The sequence below is a fragment of the Ambystoma mexicanum genome, chromosome 1p (genome assembly GCF_040938575.1).
Source record: "Ambystoma mexicanum isolate Mex_15411 chromosome 1p, UKY_AmexF1_1, whole genome shotgun sequence".
Taxonomy (NCBI): Eukaryota; Metazoa; Chordata; class Amphibia; order Caudata; family Ambystomatidae; genus Ambystoma; species Ambystoma mexicanum.
In genome coordinates this window covers 819821002-819843504 of record NC_090921.1, presented here as the reverse complement: position 1 = coordinate 819843504, position 22503 = coordinate 819821002, and the positions used below count along the sequence as shown (strand labels likewise).

Below are 22503 nucleotides of genomic sequence, written 5' to 3'. Positions count from 1 at the left end.
AAATAATGAACTGTGTCCGAATACAATTTGCGTGGCTGTCCTGAAAAAAATAAGTGGTCGAGACTCGACCCTAAACTAAGGCCACCATACTGACGTTGCAAAATCCACCGAATCCTGGTGGCGCGTCTTGCAGAGCCGCTGATTTGCGTTGCTTCACGGCGCAAGACAAGAAAACGCGGTATAATTGCAGCGTCATTCTAAACACCGCCCGCAGCTTTAAAGCACCTTGCCTTGCAGAGGGCAGGCGCGAGTGTCAGGCTGAAGGCCTGGCCCCAGGTGTCTCTGTAGAGTAGTAGCCCTATCTGTCAAGCCTTGACAATCCGCCGTGTACCCTCTCCCCGAGCCCCCTCCCCCATTCTCCAAACCAAACATACGCTCAGCTTACTTCCAAAGGTGGGACTGGCCACCGACCCCCACCCCTCCCCCCGACCCCCGTTCCTGCCCTGCCCGATACGCGTGGTTTGGGGGAATTAACCGAGCAGGAGGGCTGCGTGAGAGTGCTTTGACCACTTTGTGAAGCTCGCGGCGATAACAGACCCGTCAATTGTATGAAGGATGGAGAGCCCCCCCCCCCTCATTTCAGTGGCGGGACTCTGACCGCCCACACCCACTGTATGATCGGTAGGGCGTGGAAGATGCCATCAGACTGGGAAGGGGTGTTGGACACAGTGCTTTTCAAACTGCAAAAGCGCGCATCTGCACTCCCACCAACTTCCTAGCGGTGCCATGCCTGCTGCCCCATCTAAGATTTATCCCCCTGTTTCGCAAGACTGATATACCCCTCCACACCCGTTCTAAAGCCTAGCCCCCACCCCACGTGCACGCCACGGCATTACCCAGAATTATCGGCGGTCTCAAAGACTACCAAGTGCGATGCGCTACATTACACAAGGTTTACCAAGTGCTGGGGTGTGCTGATCCTTAATCTAGACAAGGGCCACCCCAAAAGGGGATGGTAGCATGGCTTGCATTTGACGAGCCTGATAAATGCATGAAAAAGGTCGGGTTGCTCAATTACTTGAACGTGCGCAACTGATCACAGGGTGAAATCCCCGGCAAGGACTGCTCAGCCTTTCAACCTTCGGGTGATAGACCGCTAGCAAGAGTTTTACTTAATTCGTGATGTCTGGATTCTGCAGGAACTGAGTCGGAGTATACGAACTCGCCCCCTGCCTTCGCCCCTCATTTAAGCTTTATGAGGGTGATATCACCGTTATAGGGACGACCGACCGACCGCAAAAAAGGCGTCAAAGTATTTTGAGACTCTTTTTGAACCTCCTAAATACTCAAAAGCTAAACAGTAAACGCCAGTCGGGTTGAAGACATGGGGGGTGGTCTAATTCTCTGCGTTTTGCAATGGGGAGAAAAAAAAAGAAAAAAAAAATCACATTGAAAAACACGTTCTGAATCAGGCCCTATGTGTATATGTGCCGTTCAGAAAGTTTGGCCATGTATTCGAGTCGGGGAAAACATCCCGAACGAAAACTAGAGGCAGATTCACACCGCGTTTTTCAATGGGATTTCCCCATTGAAAACTAATTTTACACCGTGTGCGCGTTTCTGGGTGGAATGGCGAGGCCAGACTAACATGGGGGCACGCGGCGGAAAACCTGGCGCTTTCCGACAGGGACTCCACTCTACATCGGGCAGGTCATTAACACATTGCAACTGACCGACCCCCAGCGGGACTTGGTAGAGGCGGAATGACAGATCGTTGGGGTTACTCATTTAACAGCCGCGCCACAGTGGTCAAGGAAGGGCCGGTTTAAGAACTCGCGGCTTCTGGTGGCAGAACGTGCCTTAAATGGAAAAAGTCACCCCCGGCAGCGCCCACAGAGTCCTACGAGATCTGCCCAGTCTACAAACATGCCGCGTCTCCAGATGACTGATGGGGGCGCGCCCTCTGCTCCTTGTCAGTGACCCCGCCCTGTATAGATGACCAGTCAGGTGAAGGGCTCCTTCCACCAGCCCCGACCCGGAAGAATATATAGGGCACCCAGCCGTCAATCCGGAAGCAAAAACACATGGGGCCTGACCCACAAAGCGTTTTTCAATTGACTGCCAAATATATACATCTAATGAAAAAGTATTAATCCAAAAGAAAACAAAATTGATCCCTTAGTCAGTCTAATTTAACCAAGCCTAATTAAGGTATTAACTTTTCTTTTTGGGGGGAGGGGGGCGGATCAACTTTTTTTGTTATTACACTTGTTTATTTACACACAGATGAATGGTAAAACAAACTTTTAAATGATTATATAAGTACATACTTGCATATCGACCTGGATCATCAAGTAAAGGGGTTTCCTAAATAAATATTGGTCGTCTAGCTCCAAGGGCAGCGGTCTTCAAACTGTGGGACTGGCTCCCCCAGCGGAGCCCGAAGGATGCACGTAGCTATTCAAAAGGTATTACGGGGTCACCTTAGACTAGAAAATATAGGATATTTGGCATGGGGGGGGGTAGTGGGAGGTCCAGCAATCATTTCTACTCAGGGGGCACAATACCAATCTTTGTACTCGAGGGGGGCGGCGGCGGCTCTCTGCATAACACAAGTTTGAATACCACTGCACTGCAGGCAACTCAGGAGATCAAGGTGGAGTATATATGGGCTCACCTATGACCTCCCGAGTGCTCCTTCCCCGTGGGCTGTGCACCAGGACACTGCGGCCACTGCTAGGCGATGGATTCACAAAGAGGTTTTCATTGTCATACGCCCATTGAGAAGCGCTTGGGGATATCAGGCCATATATGTGGACGTGTATAGCTCGGTGGCAACGCTTTCGTCTGGGAAGCAAGACGATATTTGTATTTGGTTTATTTATAACATATAGAGCGACACAAGTTTGAATCCCAGGTCTGAGCTTAGACACCTCTTCTGTATTAAAGCACAACAATTCTAATAATATAATAAATCCCATGGGACTTTCCTGGGCGAGGGCGCCATGTAACGTTGGCCACGCTGACCAATGTACTTCAAATCATCCCAAAACGGTTCTTTGGTTTCCACCTTGGACTGTATATTTGGCTATAATGCAAACACATCACGGCTGCCGCAAGGGGGCACCGAATTTTGCGATCAGAGGGTGCTCTTTAGAACGGCATTACTGGGACTGCTTGTAATACAGACTATACGCCGTTACAGCTTGTAGGATGGCCTGGAAATTAATATTTTTACTCGGGGTACGGACACACTGTGGACTGGCCCTGTGGCTGCTGTCAGTGTTTGGGATTTCTTAGAGGGGAATAGCACCAATGTGGACTCTTTTCCTCTAGCGCCGTTGATGCCAGGATCATGTGATGCTAAGGAACAAGACGCGTCACCCACCCTCCCTCCCTCCAGACACACATAGATATGCTAGCAAAGTTCAAATATTGCAGTTGTTTCTGTACTCCATTCCCACCCCTCTTTTTTTTTTAAAGTCATACTATGCCAACCAGCACAATTGAGAGGTTTTACGTCAGCTGTGTTTGTTGCTTTCATTGCCAGTCTGTTCTGTTTCGAGGTGGGTGAAGCAGGTGGTTGCATTAAACCACAGGGTAGGGGATTACATTGACACCCAGTACAGCTGTACCCCTCCCTTGTGCCCCTCTGTATCCTAGCCCCACTGTATAGCTGTACCGTGAAAAAGCACTCTGCTGTGTATCTGTATTGTTGTATACCTCTGTAAAGCGTTCCATTTCTACTCAAAGAAAGTCCACACTGATTAGGGGGCCCATTGTTCACTGAACTTTGTGGTCCCCTTCCAGGCCACAAGTCCACCGACTAGCAAGAACCATGTTTCTTTGGATTAATAATTTGGGGTGCTGGGCTGGTCGGTGCCCCATTTAAATCCTGGCCATTCCAGTCTCTAAAAGATTAAGTGGAAATGAAGGGGAAAAAAAATAAAAACCTGTTCTCTGTGCCCATCCCTGCATCATAAATGTGATTACGTCACCTTGAGTTCTGAGAACCATCATGACAGAGGAGACTATGCTTACCTGCGTCATACATTTGCCCCTCAACCGGGACACCAGCAGAGGACTAGCCCGGGACATGGGCAGCCGGGTCCAGGCCACAGAGTGGGCTAGGCCTGGACATCAGAGGTCTATCCTAGGACATGGATGACCCAAGTACTGCCAGGGGTTGTTATAGGATGCCACCCTGATCAACAAGTCCTGGCAACAGAGGACTAGCATAGAATGCATATTGCCAAGCCCGGACTACCTAGTCCAGGCAACAGAGTGGGCTAGCCCAGGAACAGTATGCCTAGTTTTTGGCACCAGTGGGCTAGCCTAGAACGTGCATGACCAAGTCTTCGCCAACGAGAGGACTAGCCGAGGACGTGGATTGCCAAATCCAGGCAAGAGGGTGGGCTAGCTCAGGAGCAGAATGCCTAGTCTTAGGAAACAGAGGGCTAGGTTAGAACGTAGATGGCCAAGTCCTCAGTAACAGACAGGGCTAGCATAGGACTCATAATGCCAAGCCCATGAAACAGAGGATGTGGACTGCCAAGTTCGGCCAACAGATTCGGATAGCCCAGGGGAGGAATGCTTAGTCCTGAGCACCAGAGAGGGTAGCCTAGGACATGGATGACCAAGTCCAGGCAACAGAGGGCTAGCATAGGACACACTGCCAAATCCTGTGCCAGAGAACTTTTACATTTTGGGAAGGAGCACAAGACCCTCTTCAGGGAATGGTTCCTTCTCAAGACCTAGGTCCACACAGCCTCCACTCCCCTCCTAACCTGAGATTGTGCAATCACCTTGTTTCGTCCCCTGGTTGCTTGTAGATCCCCTTCTGCCAAACTGCCCACCCTCACTCTCCCCCAGTGTTAGCTCACTGCCCCTTGCATCGCCGCTTCCCTCACTCGGTTCTTCCCCCTACGGTTGTGAACACTCAACAGCGCAGGGAATGGGCAGCAGAGTGGGGCTCCGGCAAGACATGTCTTGCCGCCCTCTCCACAGACCCACAGGCTTGCCCACGACACCTGTTCTTCAAGGAGCAGGCAACTTTTAGCACTGCTGAGTCTTCTGAAAATGGTTGATCCATGAAGCATGGGTTGCGTGTGACAACTCAGCTTCAGAACACTCCTACCAACGTTTCAACAGCCTTGCATACTTGTAGCTGTCCAGAATGGTATGTTTTTTATTAGGGTGAGTAGTGTGACCATTAAAACTGCAGTGCCCAACTTCTGTTCGCTCAAAAGGGTTCCATAATGAATCACAATAAGATATGTTTCAAATGTAAAATTCTGGACATAGTTATGTTCCCATAATGCCCTTTGTTTTATGCAAATCACCAGGATTGTGTTCAATGTAGCAGCGGTATTCACACTGGGGCGCGGCACCATGGATGGGGGGGGGGGGTCAAGACTGCATCCCTGGGGGGCCGCGAGAGCCCATCATGAAATGTTTGAAGAAAAAAAAAAATGTATGGACAGGGCCGACTCACATGGTCGGGCTGAAGCATGACACTGTCTCAGGCACCAATGAAAAAGTGGCCCGCAGTTGTAAATGGATATTCATTAACAGACTGTTTGAATAGTACCCAGGGGGATGCAGGGTGCTTTGTTTTAAAATGTAAGTGCATTGTGATATTTATAGAAGATTTATTCAGCAACAATGGTCAAAATGACTAACTGCATAGGGAAGTAACTCAAACTGGCCCACATAGGCCAAAGAGGTGGCTCATTATGACTGGCCCACACTAGCATTTAGTATTTTTGGTACAGGCATTGCCCTATGATATGATATTTGTATTGCGCTCGTACACAGGTGTTTCAGATCGTGACCAGGCAAAGGGAAGGGAAACACTGAGCCCAGTGGCCTCCCTCACCCATTATGGAGGAGCGAAGGAGCCAGCACAGTGAAACAATGAGCCCTCCTTCAGCTGCTTTTTCCAGCTGAGGGAGTGCTCCTGGGCTGGCTGACCTGTCAAAGGGGAAGCCCTATTTCCCTTTGTTCAGTTCATTCCCCAGCCGCACATGCAAGGCTGGGGCGTTTTGCTTCGCCAGCATTGCATAGCTCATTGGAAACGCTGGCTGGAACACTGCATGTCTGTATGTGCGAAGGGGAGCTCCTGCGCCTCCTCGCACATATGGACAGAGCAGCCTGGAACGGTGTTTCAGCACCCACATGCTAGCCAATGCAGAAGGTAGGTTTATGTTAATTTATTTTGTTGAATCATGGCCTAGTGGGGCCCAGGAGACAGGGGTGGTATATTTTTTGCTGGACATCTATCATAGATGCAACAACTGCAAACTGTTAGGATATTTACCCATTTCCTTTTAAAGTATGCTCTACAGTGCAACATTTTAACCCATTATTTTATTAAAAAATTCACGGGGGGGGGGACCCCCGAACCCACCTTGATTGGTTCGGACTCCCTCACTGCGCTCAGTCGTTATGGCATTTTAGTTATGCCCCTCCACTTAAAAAATTCACCAGTCGCCATTGTCTCTCGGACTGTATTGGGAACAGGATGGGGGAGCCCAGGCACTGCGGTGGGAGCAGGATGGGAGGGAACCATTGGATAGTAGTGGTAGCAGGGTGGTGAGAGCCCAGGCTGCGTGATGGTGTGGGGAGAGCCCAGGGACTGGGTAGTAGTGGGATGAGGGAGCCCTGCCACTGTGATGGGAGCAGGTGGGGGAGCCCAGGGACTATACTGGGAGTAGGGTGCAGTGATGGTGCGCAATACATACTGTCCATTTGGCATTTTTTTCGGGGCCCAGCGTGTTCAAATTTTGCTCAGGGTTGCCTATGCTAAACATTTTTGAAGACCACTGGCCTAATGGATTTACAATGTGAGGCAACTTGTTTGATTGGCATGCTCGTCAGAGTCTCCTATACAAAACAATCCCGTGTGCTTGTGTATGGATATCACACATTTCACAGCTATCTCTATAAAAAAAAAAATAATAAATAAAAAACACACAACACAGAGCGACAGGGCAGGGGAGTCCCGAACAATTTGTTTGCTCAGGGGTGCCTTGGCATAAAAAAGTTTGAAGACCACTGATGTAGAGGTACTGGTGACATGACCTGGGGCCACGTCACTCAGCCTCACCCCTTCCTCCCCATAGTCCCTCCCCTCCAAGAATGAGAGGGGAGGGGGTGAGGTTATAATGGGTACTTCAAGCAACGCAGTTCCTAATGAGTAAAAACGATGTCACCGACCATGTATGTGATAAATCCTCAGACAAAAAAATAAAATAAAAATAAAAATGGCCTCACAGGATCACAGCACTGCAGCCTCCTTGGTGCTCGTCGCTGTGGTTGAGTTAATAACAGGGAATTGAAGCCAAGGAGGAGGCAAATACCCAGCCCCAGTATTGCGCAGGGCAGGTAAACGGAGCTACATCCAAGACATATTTGAGGCAGAAATGTTACGTTCCCCTGAAAAATCAAACCGACAGAGCGCCCCTTGCATTATGTGGTTTTTTTTGGGCACGATGAGAATGCGAATTGTAAAAGACTCCACTTTGTCTCCACGCTCGGGCTGGTGGCGAGCTCTGCATGGGGGTCCTATAGCTGCACAGGAGGCGGCTGCGAGCAGCTCAGCCTCAGCTCAGCTCATGCCAGGACTGCCGAAACGCCCCGATGGCGACACTGACGAGGAGCGTCGCTAGGTCGGGCAAAGATCCGGGGCTAGAGTAAGGACACGGGGCTTGTAGTCCCCGAACTTCTAGCCGGGGCTATAGCTCCCTCGGACTTCCCCTAGCAACTCCTGCGGGTGAAACAGTGTTTCCATCTTCCAAGTTGATGAAAGGAGTACCATTACGATAGGCCAATTAAAAATACATAGAAAACGAGGTAAAATCGCCGATCCCTGGAGCGGTCAGGGCGGGCAGCTTCGGCACAGAAAAAAAGTGTCCAGGTGTATACAAGTTAAACTATGTGTTTGAGTGCTACAGCTCAACCCTGAAAGAAAGATGTTGGCCAATTGCATTATAGATGTGCTGCATAATATTTCTATAATTCCAAGTAGTGAATTGAAATGGCACGTGCCTTCCTTAACTGACGGTGGAACAAGAAAGACTCGTTCCCCCACCCCTTCGGAGACAACAAGCGACTTCATTCTGGGGTGTCCAGCCCGCAGGGCATCACATGCCATGACAGCCCGCGCAGTACCCGAGGGGATAAGGAAAAGGGGCGCCGGCCATGTCCTGAGATTAGAGCACCGCTGCATATGGTTGGTGGGGGTGGGGGGCAGAGACTGAAGGAGAGCATATACGAGAAGGGCTGAGACAGACAGCAGGAAAGGTCAAAGGCCGAGAGAGATGGGGGTGAGGCAAGCAGAGAGATGGAATGAGAGCTCCAAACATGGCGACAGCGCCTAGAAGGGAGCAGGAGCGAGGGAGGAGAGGGTACGTGAGGGATAGGCTGTCGGAAGACCTAAACGGGATGGGGGGTGGGGTAGGCAGATAAGGGGTAAGGGAAGTTTGAACATGAAGTGACCGTGGCAGGGCTTCTTGTATTGGATACGGTACGAGGCGGCCCCGTTCACGGGAACTAGGGAAGAGCTGTAATGCAGCGGAATTCGAGTTCTCCTTACGTGACTGGGGGGCGTGGGGGCTGTGAATCAACGACACCCCACGCTTTCAGCTCCCCGGCATCTACCGCAAGGAGTGCACTGTGCAGGTATGGAGCACGGGGAAAGCCACCCCGAATTAATCTTGTACTCACGCTCCCCTCCCCACCCCCGAATATGTGGTTACACAACCTGACCCGGACGGGAAACCCGCACATCTTCCAAATAAAATGAGAGCTGTCGGCTTAAAGCAACAGTTTATGGGAGGGGGTATAGAGCGGGGGGGCAGTTGATTACGGTTATGCCCCCTCCCCCCATATGCCCGATTTTGGAGGGACATGTGAATAGTGGCAATTGGTTATTTGTGGGAGGGCGCTTTAGAAGCAGCACGGGGTATTCGTAGGTCTCGGGGCAAGTTTAAAAAGTTGCCCTTTTCCCTACCAGCCTCTATTTAATAAATTAGTTATTGCACAGGGCCTCGGGTGTTGAAATGCCTCCCTTTGGTCTGACCGCGGATCAAGGCAGCGAGCCTCCAGTGTGGCCTTGTCGTGAGTTCGAGGGCACCGAGGCGTCTCACATTCTGTGGCAAGGAGAGGGGAAAGCTAGCGTCTACGCGACTTGAATAACCAATAAAGCACTGCATCAAATTGGCTGGTGTTTACAGAACCCCAATGTTATATTGTACATGTTTTTACATAGCGCTTGCCATCGTGGGTTTTGCTACTTCTAGTGGAGTCAAATGTGCTTCTACGACCCATTGAACTGTCTACACTTTATCAACTTTGTAAGGATGAAAAGCGGAGCCTGTGGGATCTGAACGCAGGATTGCAGGGTGACCACAGACCAGATTTCACAGGCGCAGGATTAGGACCTGGCCGTGACAGCGGCTTGAATACAGCGCGGCCTGCCCACGATCACCCATTTCATCATCGAGTTCAAATGAGAATGGAGGTCTCGGGTGGCTGGCAGTGGTCGAACTATGTTCCCACTGTCGCACCCCCTTTTTTTCCCCCCATACTCACCATCATTCGAACCCCGAAACCCCCAATTAAAACACCATCCCTACAACATTGTATTTTACAACACTTCCAGTAAAACTGAAGAAAACACATGGAAAGAAAAAGGATTTAAATGACCACCATTAGAGTGTCATTGTCCGGCTCAGCGTGCCCTTTCCCCTTCACCGCCCACCTCTTAAAGAACATGGCCAGCCTCAGATACAGTCCCCCTCCCGCCCCCTCCAATTGCCTGCAAGCAAGTCTGAGCCTAAAGCCATTCATATCATCGCGATGAAGCTGGGCGTTTTGGCGGCTCTGGAAAGGCTTTTATATCGCAAGCAGTCATTGAAATAAATAATCCCCTTTCAGCACTCGAGAGATAACGCAGTGCAACGTTACACTGGCTCCATATCGTCCGGGCTCCTGTTCTGAGTCCACAGTAGGGAAGACACTTAAAAATGTTGCCCTTCTGGAGCGGAATTCTAGGCCGCCTAAATTAAGGGCACGACGACGGGTTACCCCTAAAGGTAAGGGAAAGTCATACCCTTTAGTTCCCGCCCACTTTGACCTCTGGTGGCTGGGCATTTAAAAGCTGCCCGAATGATAAATAAGCTCAAATACTTCCGGCTTTCACTTCTCACACAGAGCATGGTATCTTCACTCTACCAACACGCATATGAGTGAATGTATTGGAGGGGGGGGGGAGCACAGTGGGGATACATAGGAAATACTAACAGCAGTGAGATACTTCCTTCATGCGTCTGGGCCCAGCAAGAGGTCACACCAGGGAGCTCATGTTGATCCCTTTTACTTAGTAGATTGTCGCCAGGGCCCATTTTCATGCATTTGTACGATGGAGTGGAGTGGTGGAACATAACTCTGCTGCTCCCTTCCTCTCCACCATACAAATTCTCCAGCATTAACACCGGCATGGATGTTCACGCTGGTCAAATGCTAGGGAGTTGCAGGTGCAAATGCTACGGATTCACATGATGACTGCCAGTTTTCAGCACCGGCAACAAGCAGAAGGACTCCATAGCGATTCATTGTGGACGCTGCCTTCCATGCGTACATGTCAGGCGGCGTTTAATGAATTTCCACGTCCAAGTGCAAAAGGGCAGGGAAAAAAGCGGTGTACACACGCTGCCTTTTGCCCTGCCCTTTTGCACGCAGCTGTGCAAAAGGCAAAATTGTGGTGGCAGAGGCCGGTGTATGTGAAGGTGCACACGTAACAGGTCACCACCGTCAAATTACAGGAGAACACAAAAATGAGCCTGAGGCTCAACCTCTACAGACTTCTGAAATATTGACCACATCTGCTTCAACTGCAGTCAGTAATGAACTTCGGAAAAGCTGAAGGGTAGCGCTTGAGAGCTGGTTTAGTATGAGAGATAGATCGAAGATCGGTGCAGTAAGAGTGTCAACAGGTGTAGCACTTACTTAATCATTGGTATGGTCTGTGTTCTATGACACACTGTCCCATTTACTTTGTGGTGTTCTATGCAGACTTGTCTTGTTACACTCGCCCCTCCGCCCCCCCAAAACACACACGGCATAAAAGACTTGAAGCAGAAAACCACAAAATAAACGTCCCAGTTATATCCGTCAACAATGTCTAATCATGGTACAATGACCAAGAGCAACAATCTTAGAATGGCTCAGTAAGGAAGGGGGCCAGCTGTGAAGTCCTCTCATTGCGTACGAGAGACCCTGTTCCACTGCTCTCCCCGTGTAACCATACCAAGCACTCTTCTAACCCGTTCTGCTCCAAAGACTCATCGCAAGATCAATCCCTGGTCCTCACCGGAGGTCCCTTTCTGCAGCGACTGTTATCCTGCTCACCAAACAAACTGTCTAGGCAGTGCTGGTGTACAACACCGGGACAGGTGGTCCACGAAACTGGAACCTAGAAAGAGTATGTGGGTGGAATGCGTGGCTTTGAGGGCGATTTCTGGAAATACCCTGAGTAGCTTAGTAAAATAGAGTTCACGGCCATTTGCAAGTTTTTGTAAAGGGCGAGAGAGATCTGCTGGTCACACGTTCAAACCCCGGCTATTCATATTTCTAGGATTGGCACAATGAGTAAATTGGTGTTGTGCAAGTGAAGCATGGCTTATTTAGATTTTTAAACATGGAATATGGATTATAATCGGGGGATAAGCAAGGAGCACTGAGGGTACCTGGGAGCAGTAAGGCGAGAAGGACAGGAGAACATGAAAATCAGACGCTTCGGCAAGCTCCTGCCAGAAGCTTTAGCCTTTCTGAACAGGGCTAGAGGCTGATGAGGAGAGCAGAGGCGTAGCCAGGATAGTGTAACAAGTGGGGCCTGAAGCTAATGGAGTTGGGCCCACCACAGTGACATTCACATCTGTAAATGCCCAACAGCGCTACCCAGTTGGCATTTACACATTTTGGGTGGGCCTTGCCCGCTCAGGCCCTACCTCGTCTACGCCTCTGGGGGGGGAAGGGGGGGGGGGTGAAGAGATCTGTCCAGTTACATCTTGCTTGGAATTATGTCAACAGCCATTGGAGGGAGGTGGATCAATATCTTAGTGAGAAATTGGCAAACAATGGAGAGAGATGTGCAGGGACAGGACTGTCGGAGTGTGGGAACAATTAAGTCCAACAGGAGCCGCTATTTCAAGGAGCGGTCGTGGGGCTTCGCAAGTTTATGAAGTGTACCATCACGGCAATAACATTTTTAGTTCACCCAATAAATACCTAATCTCAGTGCATAGCAATCCTATGTATGTTGTACCCACCACAAAATAGGTCCACTCTTCACACTTAAGCGATAAGTGTCATAATTAACCAACACAACAATACTGTTCAGGAGCCCGTGTAGTGCTGCCCCCTCAACGTTTGGAAGATGTGATCTGCAGGTTACACATACATCTCACCCCATTAAGAAGCAAAATCAGGATCGTGGAGATCCCGGGGAAATATGATGAATCAAGAGGATCATTAATGTGAATGTGCCCTTCCGATTGCCCGTCTCCCCCAGACTCACCTTCCCTCCTCATGCCCACTTTCAGGCACTTCTTGAGCCGGCAGAACTGGCACTGGTTGCGGTGGTGCTGGTCAATGGGGCAGTCGCGGTTGCCTCGGCAGGTGTAGCTCAGGTTCCGGCGCACCGACCTCTTGAAGAAGCTCTTGCACCCCTCGCAGGTGAACTGGCCGTAATGCTTCCCGCTCGACTTGTCACCGCACACCATGCAGTCCACGCAGGGGGGCAGATTTTTGTCCCCAGAGTCCTGGCCTTTTGGGGGGCCTGAGGAGGTATGAGGGGTACCGCCAGGATCTTGGCCACAGAGAACGACTGGACCCACGGCTTGGCCGAGATCCTCTTGCCAAGGGCTCACAACCATCGCCATAGCAAGGCGGGAGACAAACTAGAGTGGCTCCCCAAGAAATCCACTGCTCCAGAAAGAGAAGGGCTGGTCCCTAGGCACAGAAACAGACAGCACGGCGGTGTCTACCAGAACATCCCAAAGGATGGGAAAACCACAACACGTAAAGGTACTTTTGCAAGACGTGCACTTCTCATTGAGACCATATGGAGTTTGTGTATTCTCAGAAGGGCAGACTGTTGCTCGTTTCCGATGTTCCAACTCTCTTCCAAATGTGTCCAATGTATTTATATTTACTTAACTAAATGGATTTCTTTTCTGGCTCCCAATACAAATGGAAGCGTCTCTGTGCGCGTTTCAGTGCATGCGCGGCTCTGATGTTCCTCGCGAGTTTCCGTAGTCGAGACTGAATAAAATGGATGGGAAGGCTCTTCACTGTCTCGGAGGAGGCAGAGCAGTCCCCTGTGAAGCGGGTTCTTGCCAAACTACGGACAGAGTTTTTTATTTTTTTATTTGTGGGTTTCCACCCTCGCATGCAATCCACGGTCGGAGCTGCATTTTGAACAGATGCCCAAGTTATCCATTCCTGCCCGGAAGCGGGGCGAGAAGGGGGCACTTTTTATTGTTTCTGTGGGAAAGACAAAAAAGAAAAAAAAACAATTAAAATCCTCTCATGAATCATTGCAGAGCGCGGCAGACAATGAGCAAGCACAGAGGGGGGAACCCCCCTCCCAGCCCCCAACCACATCTCTCCATGGTGAATTCCTGTGCACCCTCCGAGCATCTCTCAGTTGGAAGGCTTCCAAAGTGCTCGGGGATGAAGGGATGAGTGTGACCGGCTCAGGCTGAACAGGGCTGGGAGCATGTGTATGTGGGGGACTGGCCCGGGGACGACGAGATGTGAGCAACCAAGGGCTTGAGGGGAATAGGCCTGGGTCGGAACAGGGATGGGAGGATGCTTAAGAAGGGCCCAGGTCTGGAGAGGGACTAGTGTTCACGTCGGCCCATGCGCGACTACGGCTATAGGGAGGTCTGACGGAGGAACGTGAGAATGATGGCCCATGTGTGACCGGGATGCAGGGATGTGTGCGGGGCTGACCCTGCTCTGAGCAGGTACGGCCAGATGTGTGGGGTTGTGCAACGGGTCCGGTGCTGTTTATGACCTGTACAGCTGTGAGGGGAGGCGGCTGCGTCAGTCCAGACCTTTACTTTTAGGTGCATTTTTAAGTATTTCTCCTCCCATTGCAAGAAACCCGGCCGTTGGGAAAGATAACGGGCCTTGTTGCCTCCCGCTATTATTTATGCGCCAAATCAAATATTGTTTCATGTGTTTAGCATCAACCTGGGACCACAACGGCTAACCATGCACTGTGGCCCCATAATGCCACGATGGGGGTCCTGTGGAAACGATCAACCAGGCGCGGAAACACTTCTTCGTGCGCGCGTGTTCAGGTAACAGTGTTCCGTTTGTGCTCTCACACACACATAACTATATATAAAGCTTCGAAGCACGCGTTGTCTTCAAACGCACACCGGGACTCTCGGTTTCTTGCCAAAGGAACACCTAGAAAGGCGGCTTTCTAGACTTGCTCGGTTGCTATTGCGCGCGGTGGTAAACGCGGCCCAGGAGGGGAGGCGAGGGCAGCGGCCCGCCATTTAGTGACGCAGGAATCCCAGTCAGCGCGGCGCCCTCCCTGCACCGCGGCGGCGGATTATCCGGGAGCGGGCAAGAAAGAGGACTGCGCTGGACGCGCAGGTGCAGCAACCGCCGGCAATTCTACACGGCGTGACCCACTCACCTCGGCATGACAGAGGCGTTCCCGCCCCGACACCTTGGTGTCTGCGGGGGTCCACTCAGACCAGTCAAGAGGAGGCTCTGCATCCTTCCCGGGAGCTTCATACCTGGGCATGCGGGGAGCCCAAGAGAAAGTAGGGTGAAGACGGGGCGCTCTGTGCACACAGTGTCTCAGGGGATGCAGAGCATGTCAAGGGAAAGAGCACCTCGCGTGAATTCAAAGCGGGTGGCGGCAGTCTCACCACAGCTAGCCCCGTTCACCCACCTAGTCGTTAGACAGCTTTGTGGGTTCAGCTCCAGCTGCAAGACGTCACACGTTTGGGGAAAAAACGAGTGCCATTAATGTGGGGTCTAAGGACACGCGCCTGGGGGCAGGGGGTTGATTATGTGATATTTAAATGGTCACTATAATTACGTTATTTAAAAAATAAAATACAAAAGTAAACCTCTCCCTCAAAGAAAAGCCGGACCTCTCCTGCGCTACTACGCAGGCGGTTCGCTCGAGAAAAGGTAATTTGAAGAGGGTTAGGGTCATTATGAGGAGACGTCACCGCCTGAAGCGGAGACACAGTGAATACACGTGCCCCTCGTGTCCATAGAATTCTTAGTGTGCGTAAGTGGGGAGATGGGCCACCCCGGTTTCCAACTGCTTGTGGGAATAAAAGTGCTGCCGCGCGCTCACCATCACCGCATGGCAGATAACGGGGTTCATAGAAACAGCGTCCTTTCCAACAAACGGGCAAACGTCACACTCGCCCCGAGATGTCCGAGGAGGGGGCCGCCGGCCGCGCTGTGTTGGAAGAACACCCACCAAACAAGAGGCGCGCTTGTGTGGAAAGTCTGGTTGGCCAGGCTGTGGGGCCTCCCGAAATAGAAAGCGAACAGAAGAGGGCAGCGGGGCCGGGCAGCGCCTGAAAGCACCGATGCCCCCAGGGCGCTCTGAGGATGAAGGATTTAGGATTCAAGCACCAAACCAGGAGCGTGTGCCTCGAGTGCAGGAAAGCACCAAGCGGAGGCCCCTGTACGTGATTTAGTAACAGTACATGAGCCGGTAACGATAACACACATACTTAATTTAAAATACTAATAATATTGAAGACTAAGACAAGGCAAACACGGTCGCTTTGTCTTCAGCACCATCTGCACGCGCCCCCACTTAAGCCTCTTTCACTGTGAAATTAATCATAAAGCGGCGGATTTGTATATTCATTTGAACAATGTTAAAATATTGTGTGTTCTTCCCCCTAGAGCTTACTCCCACAACCGCTCGCTCCCGCAGCTGTTATTCGCGGGGCCGCTTGTTTTAGCCCAGACACCGATTGGGGGTTCCCGGCCGAAACGAGGTACATTTAACGTTCTCGCCGAAGGAGAAGGGACGGCTCAGAGACTGCCAACATTAGAGCTTGGACATAGGCACGTTTCTGCGGCGAGAAGCAAGAACGCCGTCCTAAATGCGCAGAGTACGCAGGAAAATGCATGTTTAAATAAGAGACAAAATAGAAGCAGATTCATTTAAATTACCATTTGCTGTACTTCAATTTAACACCATTCCTAAATGTAAGTTGTTGCAAGATCCCGACAAAAAACTTCTTAAAATATAAAAAATAACACAAACTGACCAGACAGCAATAAAAACACCATAAAACGGGATTACAATACCTTTTGCTGTGCGGGGCTGTTAATCACCAGGCAGATAATGGCCCCGGGCTTTGCTAGGAACGCGCAGGCATGCACTGCGCCCAGCAAGACAGCTCGCGTCCACCCCCGAGGTTCCCTGGATTGTGACAGTTCGGAAACATTTCTTAAAAAGAAACTTTGAGCAGCGCAAGCCTGGCCCCATGCATGTCAGATCTCCCGAGTGCCGCTCCAGGCCACGCCCCTGCACTCTGGTCACGTGCTCCTGTGTTTGCACAATGCTGCTGCTACAATGCGTACAGACTCACTGGGGGCGGCGCTTCTGCGGCTACACTGTATCAAAGGCGTAAAGGTTGGAACTTTGCTTCCCGGGGGCGTGGTTTTGTAAACGCGGTTGCTGACAGCACTTTGATTTGAAAAAGTAAGCTGCTCAAGTCGAGGAAAAAAGCTCAAAACAAGTGCAGCCCACAAAATGAGAAGGACAGTCTAGCAATGGGGTTGGGGGAGTATTTCAATTTTATATTATGGAAATTACTTTATGGCAGCACATGCTTTAAGGGCACCTTAATTGATACCGTTGCCCTTTGTAAAAACTTTTACATTTTGGTATATCGGGGTCCTCTAAATGTCCTTCACGGCGCTATGTTCGACGCTCTACAATCGATATTAGCATATTGTCAGATACTCGAGAAACACGGGAGCCTGCCATACACCAAACGTATACGCCCTCAACAGGCTGGATGCAGTAGCTGGGAGGCGACACCATGCTCAGCGTCTGGATCCTGCAGGTCACTGGGAAAGAAATTGCTAACTTTGTTAAACTAAAATTCAAATTAAGGCAATTCAAAATTATTCTCTCTAGTTCTAAGATGTGCGGCAACATAATTTTCAGGAGAGAATGTTTATATTTTACATCAATTTTGTAACTTTCTTGTGGGGCATAACAACATAATGCTCTGTTGCATTTAATAAATGAGTTTAGCCATGTTGTGCGTGCAGGTGCATGTGCCTCGTGTCTCCTTTTTGATTCTTGTTGGTTGAATTGCCCCCCTCCACTCGCTTTTCTGATGTCATGTCGCTGGTTCACACCGAGATCCCTTTGTGTTGGGGACCTGCTCGGATCACCCGGCAGGCCCCTGGGTGTGTCGAAGCACCCGACACAGACCCTGAGTGCGTTGCTCACGACGCAAACAAAGGAGTGGGGGGTCACCCCACCCGCTCCAGATCACCAGCGCAACCCAAGTGGCTGGGGGCACCCAGCGCACCGCGGCCCCGGCTCTGGGGGGCACCCAGGCCAGGGACGCACCAGCAGCCATGGTCACATGGCATCAGGATCCCCATGGGATGGAATTGTCCATCAGGGTCACCGTCCTCGTGCTGGGACCCGTCCCTGGGCCCAGATCACGTGGTGTTGCACCAGCATGGTGCCAGCCAGGAATGACATCGGAGCCTTTGCTGGAGTGACTGACGAGCCGGAAACAGCTTGTGCTTTTTATTAAGTCGGTCACGTGGCTACTGCCGCATGACCCATTACAACATCCTGGTAGCTACCATGCTCCTAGGAGGGGTGCCATGCAACACTCCTCCTTTTTCATAACGACAAAACAAACCCCCCCCCCCCAAACCACAACACACCTCCACACTACTACTAATACCACCACTCTACTAATATTCGCACCCTTTATTAACCTGGGTGAGTGGTTCCACTGTCCGCAAAGGGCACTAATGAGAATTACTGGTACCACATAAAGCATTCCATATATACGGGTGTGCACCACATTACATTGCCCACCGACTGGGCCATTTTAAGCAAGTCCATGTCTGCAGGCTCACAGTCTTCATGGGATGTTGATGTGTGGGATGTTTTTACCCATGCATCCAAGCCCTACCTAAAAAACTGTGCAGTACTGGCATTGAAAACATCCTGATGGCCAGAGCTTCCCAGAAAATGCCCAGGGAAGTGCATGAAGAATAGGCTGCCACCCATTTTGCCGATGTTATGGGCACAGAAGGGCACTGCCTAAAACCACCATTGGACTACCCACACAGTAGTCTGAAACCATTGGGAATGGCAATGCTGATTGCCAAAAGCAACCTAGAATTGTGGGGAATTCATTTTCTTAAATCCCAAAAAGGGGTGCAGTACCAGTACTCACCACTATCAGAAAGCCGGCGTTTTAAAACCACCAGATTTTGTTTAAAACTGAATAAATGAACCCAAGGCAAGCCAAAGAAAGACTTACTGAGAGGTGGATACAATCTAAAGTTATATTCTGAAGTGACTTGAAGGTTTATAACAAGACTGACTGAGCTGTGGATTTCAGCAGTTTAAGTAAATTTGGACTGAAAGACACTGAACAATCTAAATGTTTAAAAGAAATGAGTGACCTACTTCTGAGAGTCACATAGGTTGCAATTGTTTAAATGTAATAGTTTTAAACTTAGAATCAGCATCCTAGCTGCATATGTAAAAAAAATTGTCTTGACTTAAACTGGGGAACAAAAGTGACATTAGCTGGGGCCTGGCTTAAGGAACTGAATTCTGCCCACCAGCTACCCCCGACAGGAGATGAGACTTGCACAACAGCTGTGTTCCCAGGCCTAGCTGTCCTTTTGCTGCTCCCACCAAAAGGGATATGACACTTCTCTGATTGAATTACCTGGGCTCTGCAGGAAATTGAACAAAGCCCTGTCCTGACTCAGGCAAATGTTTTATTACGGGGGCTGTAAAAGTGGCTTCCTCCTGGAAGTAAAGGAGAGGAGCACTGCCTGTGAGAGCAAGCTGGCTTGGCAGAACTGGAAAAACCAGAAATTCAACCTTGTGCTGGGGGGAAACCACACCCCTGTAGCCAGAATATGGTTTTAGAAAAAGATGAATAACTCATAGTACGGACTTGTGAAAATTATTTAAATGATACCATAATTCTTGTGATTTTTCTGCCCACATTTTAAGAGGTTTTTAGAACCGGTGGCATGATCTGGGGGCAAGCTAGCAGTTAAGAGGGTATTACTTAAAATGTATGCATGTTAAAAATCTGACACTTCATCAAGTAATGTCCATACTCCTTGCGCACATGTGTATAAATTTGGGGTAATGTCCGATATTACGAAATCAGTTAAAAAGTGCAAATGTTGCCATTTCTGAATGCAAGCTCCCAGAAAGAGCAGATTTGGACAGGGTATACCTCCTGTGATATGTGATGGGTGCATGTAATTTTAAACAAATGTGTACCTGTGCAAATATGTTTTTTTGAGCAAATATAGATTGTGTGTAAAGTTGACAGGAGTGGGTTCTCTGTACCATAAACAGACCTCATCATGATGACACTTCATTTCATTCCCCCAATCAAGGGGAAGCGGATGAAGTGGCCATTGACAAGTGGAGAGGGGTAGAGCTTAGTGATGCTGCACACACACCCATTTTCAAAACACATAAAAGCAGACAGACAGGACAGATAGGGACTTTCAAATCCATTTGCTGCGGGATGCTCTGCCGGGAAAATCCATACTTTACCTCCATCAATCTCTAGAGAAAGCTGTGCAGAAAGATCCAGACTTCAAATCCATCAATCTCCAGAATCCAGAGAGAGAGAGAGCTGACCCAGATCACTGTGAAGTGCAGAGACCAGACCAGAGTCCAGTCTAAAACCTGACCAGATCCGTGGCGAGGCCCATTTATTTCAGAAATATATTGTGAGTACCTAGCAGACTGTGCAGAACCAATCTCTTAGTTAAAATAATCTAATCCAATCTATTTTAATCTAAGTAGAACTGCCTCCCAACTGTCACCTGTCATTTGCAAAGCTGTCACCTGTCATTTTTTAGTTGCTAGCTGTCACTTGTCTTTTTGAACTTTAACATTTCAAATCTGAAAAACGACCTTTACCATATCGCTCATATCTCTGTGACCGTTTGTCTTAGAGACTTGCAGTAACTTTCCTCTGAAAGCTGGGAATCGTGGCTTTTCTAGGAACCTAGAACCGCATTCCTACCCCCGATACTTTTGCCGCAATCGCGAAAAACGCACTCGCGAATTTGCCGCGATTTGCAAATTTCTCAACGTGTGATAACAGCAGTTTTCTTGCTTTCAGTTGCCAAAAATTCGTTTAACCTGCTAGTTACTCCTAGATCCTTGCTAAGGTGAGCCTGGACTAATATTAACTTGATACCACTCACCCTGAACCTCTAGAGGGAATTAAAAGCATTTTAGCATATTTTTCACTTCATTGCCAGCACATATAAAAGCATTTTGGGCCTGTGTTGTAAACTTCTGTGGTCTAAGCTTGCTGGGGTGAACTGAATTACATTTGATTGCATTTCTGAGAACTGTGTGCTTTCCTTCCATTTCCTTGCATTGCATAAAGGGGGGAGGGGATTGCCAGAGAAAAGTGATTACATTGTTTTGTTGAAATCATATTGAGTATTTTCTGTACTGCCTTTCATTCAACATTACATCCATCTGAATTTATATAAAGCATTCTCTACCACATTATTCTTCTGTTCCTATTCACAAGTGTGCTAGTGCCAGACTATCCATTATTGATTACTGCTCAGATTAAGAGTCATATTCAATTATTAAATTATTATAAAGCGTGATATATATATATATATATATATATATATATATATATATATATATATTGTTTAAATTATCAAATAAACCTTTTAACTTGCAAAACAGAACTACTTCTTGGCTCAGTGGGGTCAGGGTTATTCAAAGAGAGGGGTGTTATATAGGGGTAGTCATCCAGAACGCATGAACTGGACATAAAGATATATCAATAAGGGTTTCCATTCAGTATCCCAGACTAGGCATTGACTTAGCTGTAGTGTTGAATTGAATCCTCTTACAGATGATAATGTCCAACTTCTGCCCTCATGGAGTTGCAGGCAGCCAGTTTGTGTCCTCCCCAATGTTCCCCTTGGACAGTCACCAGAGTCAAAAGGGCCGGCAAAGCCACACCTGGGGGGGGCTAGGGGCCACATCTGTCAGGTCCACTTACATCGGGGGGCTGCCACCCATGGCAGGGTGCTGGACAACAGGTCACACATCACACTTCCCCTACCACCTGGGGCACCTGACAGGGAGATACTGGTGGCAGGATGTCTGGGCAGCAGGACTAGGAGGGTGCACAAGCACTTGTGAGAGCTGAAACCCTCCCGGTGGAAACACCAAGTTCACTACCACTGGGCCCGGGTTGTGCCTGGGGCCACTTGCTGTTGCATCGCCCTTCACTTCCTGCACAGACCTTCCACACTCGTTACTGTGCATTACTAGGCATCAATGTCAGGAGCAGCAGACATAGCCCCATATGTGACACAGTGCCCGCCTGCCCAACAAGCTTTCCTTCTTTGCTGTTACCAAGAGCAGCACAACACTTTTCTTTTAGCTCCCGACTGCTTTACTTATGTTAGTGATCTGCTCCGGGATAGAGCACACCAACCATCACCGCTGGAGGGCCCGGGTCTTGTGGGGGCCAGGGCGCAGCTCTCCTCATTGCGGCGGGGGCCGCTGCAGCATACTTAGGAGGGGCTCCACCACTCTCATTTTTGGATTGTGGGCTTGAGGCAGCCGGGCATGGGGCGGCGCGCCTCATTGTCCAGTACACATTTTTTTCTTTGTCAACTGCCGCGGCAGGCCCGGGTTCTTGATGGGCTACCGTGGGCATGTGTACCATTTTTTTTTTTCAATGCGGCAACAACCGTCGCTCTTCACCTTCGCGGCCCGCGGGTGGGGGAGGGGCAGCTCACCTTCTTATTGCGGCTGCAGCCACTCCACATCTTCTTGGGGGGGTGCACCTCTCCTCCCCCTCGCGGGCCCCGACACCGGACCTCTCTCCCTCCCCTCAATGGGGAAGGGGCAGTGCCTCTTCATTGCGGCGCAGGCCGCCAACATTTTCATTTTTCTCATTTTTTTCCCCCGATCTGATCCAGAGCACCTTTCAGTTCTCGCGGGCCCAGGTGGTGGTAGGCCTGCCTCGTGTTGGGGTGGGGGCTCCACCCAGCACCTTCCCGTCCTCACGGGCCCAGGTAATGGTGGGCCCGCCTCATGTTGGGGGTGGAGGGGCTCCACCTCCCCCCATCTGCGGGGAATGCCGCCTGGCAGGCTTCCTCTTTGTTGCGGCCGAAGCCGTGGGACAGTTCTCCCCAGGGGGGGGAGAAGCAGCAGCTCACGCGGCCGATGCCGCTTTCCATGCAGCGACACCGCAATGT

General features: G+C 49.9%; 1 protein-coding gene across 2 annotated transcripts in view; it reads right to left on the bottom strand.

Annotated features, from left to right (window-relative positions):
- Positions 1–16648, bottom strand: part of LOC138581276 (nuclear receptor subfamily 2 group F member 5-like) — a 67943-nt gene extending 51295 nt beyond the window's left edge. The window contains exons 1-2 of one of the 2 annotated variants that reach the window (XM_069652477.1): positions 16315–16648; positions 12521–13488 (exon numbers count right to left, since the gene is read on the bottom strand). In XM_069652477.1, the coding sequence (XP_069508578.1) occupies positions 12521–12884 (364 nt within the window). In that variant the 5' untranslated portion in view covers positions 12885–13488; positions 16315–16648. The remainder of the gene's footprint in view (positions 1–12520; positions 13489–16314) is intronic. The other variant, XM_069652485.1, reaches the window with a different exon arrangement.
- Between the last annotated feature and the right edge of the window lie 5855 nt (positions 16649–22503).